The sequence below is a fragment of the Pan troglodytes genome, chromosome 9, assembly GCF_028858775.2.
Source record: "Pan troglodytes isolate AG18354 chromosome 9, NHGRI_mPanTro3-v2.0_pri, whole genome shotgun sequence".
Lineage (NCBI taxonomy): Eukaryota > Metazoa > Chordata > Mammalia > Primates > Hominidae > Pan > Pan troglodytes.
In genome coordinates this window covers 21,288,542-21,290,670 of record NC_072407.2, presented here as the reverse complement: position 1 = coordinate 21,290,670, position 2,129 = coordinate 21,288,542, and the positions used below count along the sequence as shown (strand labels likewise).

General features: G+C 52.7%; 1 protein-coding gene across 1 annotated transcript; it reads right to left on the bottom strand.

Annotated features, from left to right (window-relative positions):
• Positions 1–318: 318 nt before the first annotated feature.
• LOC129136289 (small ribosomal subunit protein uS5-like) lies at positions 319–1,442 on the bottom strand. Its single transcript, XM_063783884.1, has one exon. The coding sequence runs from the start codon at positions 1,348–1,350 to the stop codon at positions 385–387; it is 966 nt and encodes a 321-aa protein (XP_063639954.1). The 5' UTR covers positions 1,351–1,442; the 3' UTR covers positions 319–384.
• Positions 1,443–2,129: the final 687 nt, after the last annotated feature.

Sequence of the window (2,129 nt, the reverse complement as noted above, 5' to 3'; positions counted from 1 at the left end):
CTCAGGATCTGTGGGTTTTTTGTTTTGTGTTGTTTTTGAGACAGAGTCTTGCTCTGTCACCCAGGCTGGAGTGCAGCGGCACGATCTTGGCTCACTGCAACCTCCACCTCCCAGGTTCAAGCGATCTCCCCGCCTCAGCCTCCCAAGTAGCTGGGATTACAAGCATGCACCACCACGCCTGGCTAATTTTTGTATTTTTTTAGTAGAGACTGGGTTTCACCATGTTGGCCAGGCTGGTCTCAAACTCCTGACCTCAGGTGATCCACCTGCCTCGGCCTCCCAAAGTGCTGGGATTACAGGTGTGAGCCACCATGCCCAGCCATGGATCTGGGTGTTATTTTTTTTTTCACACTTAATTCACTTTATTTTTCTTGTATAAAAACCCTATGTTGTAGCCACAGCTGGAGCCTGGGTCCGCTGCACGGAGACTCTGGTGTGGGTCTTGATGAGGTGCACAGTGAATTCCTGATATGGAGACTTGGTAAATACAGTCTCCTTCCAGAGGTCAGGGGTCAGGTAGCTGTAGGTCTTAGAAATTGCATCAAAGGTGGCCTTGGTGAAGTTGCCCAGGGTGGCAGTGCAGCCCCGGTCTGAGGTGTAGCAGTCATCGATACCAGCCATCATGAGCAGCTTCTTGGGCACAGGTGCGGAGACGATGCCAGTGCCCCTGGGGGCAGGGATGAGGCGCACCAGCACAGAGCCGCAGCGGCCTGTCACCTTGCAAGGGATGGTGTGAGGCTTGCCGATCTTGTTCCCCCAGTAGCCTCTGTGCACGGGGACAATAGAGAGCTTGGGCAGGATGATGGCCCCACGGATGGCGGTGGCCACCACTTTGGAGCACTTAACACCCAGACCGACGTGGCCATTGTAGTCCCCGACAGCAACAAACGCCTTGAACCTGGTGCGCTGGCTGGCACGGGTCTGCTTCTGCACTGGCATAATCTTCAAAATCTCATCCTTGAGAGAAGCCCCCAGGAAAAAGTCAATGATCTCTGATTCCTTAATGGGCAGGGAGAAGAGATAGATCTCCTCCAGGGACTTGATCTTCATGTCTTTGACCAAGCGGCCCAGCTTGGTGACGGGCATCCACTCCTTATCCTCGGCCTTGCCTCCGCGAGCTCTGCGGCCCCGGCCCAGGCCCAGTCCACGGCCGCTACCCTGGCCCCAGATGCCACTGCCGAAACCTCCGCGGAAGCCACCGCGGTTCCCCATCCCAGGGCCACCAGGGCCTCCGGGCCCCCCAACTGCACCGGCGTCACGCCATTTGGTGTTTTCTCGGAGAAGAGGCGGATCTGGGGTTTTTAAGGGAACATGGATGCTGTATACAGTGATTCGCATGGTGTCTAACATATAGTAAGTCCTCTGTAAATGTTCACTTACTCTACTGAGTGCGGCTTCTGTTCAGGGCTAGAATCTCTGATCCAGGCCTGACGGAACTTTTTTTTTCAGATGGATTCCTCCTGGCCTCTGCTAAATTGTCAATACCATGAGAACAGGAACAAAGTCTTATTCATGCTCCATCCCTAGTTCTTAGGATACCTGGCACATGAAACACACTCAAAACATTTTGTTGAGTTAATGATGTCTCAAGGAAACTCACGCTACCCTTTGCTTGCTCCCATTGTTTAAAAAAGGGAGGTGACTGGCTGGGTGCAGTGGCTCACGCCTGTAATCCCAGAACTTTGGGAGGCCGGGGCGGGGAGATCACCTGAGGTCAGGAGTTTGAGACCAGCCTGACCAACATGGAGAAACCCCGTCTGTACTAAAAACATAAAAAATTAACCAGGTGTGGTGGCCGGCGCCTGTAGTCCCAGCTACTTGAGAGGCTGAGCCAGGAGAATGGCGTGAACCCAGGAGGCGGAGCTTGCAGTGAGCTGAGATTGTGTCACTGCACTCCAACCTGGGTGACAGAGCAAGACTCCATCTGAAAAAAAAAAAAAAAGGGAGGTGATGCCAGGTATAGTGGCTCATGCCTGTAATTCTAGCACTTTGGGAGACTGAGCTGTGATCGTGCCGCTATACTCCAGCCTGGGTGACAGAGTGAGACCCTATCTCAACAACAACAACAACAACAACAAGAAAAAAAAAAAGGAGGTGAAATATATCTTCCTATGACGTGTTTTGCCTAA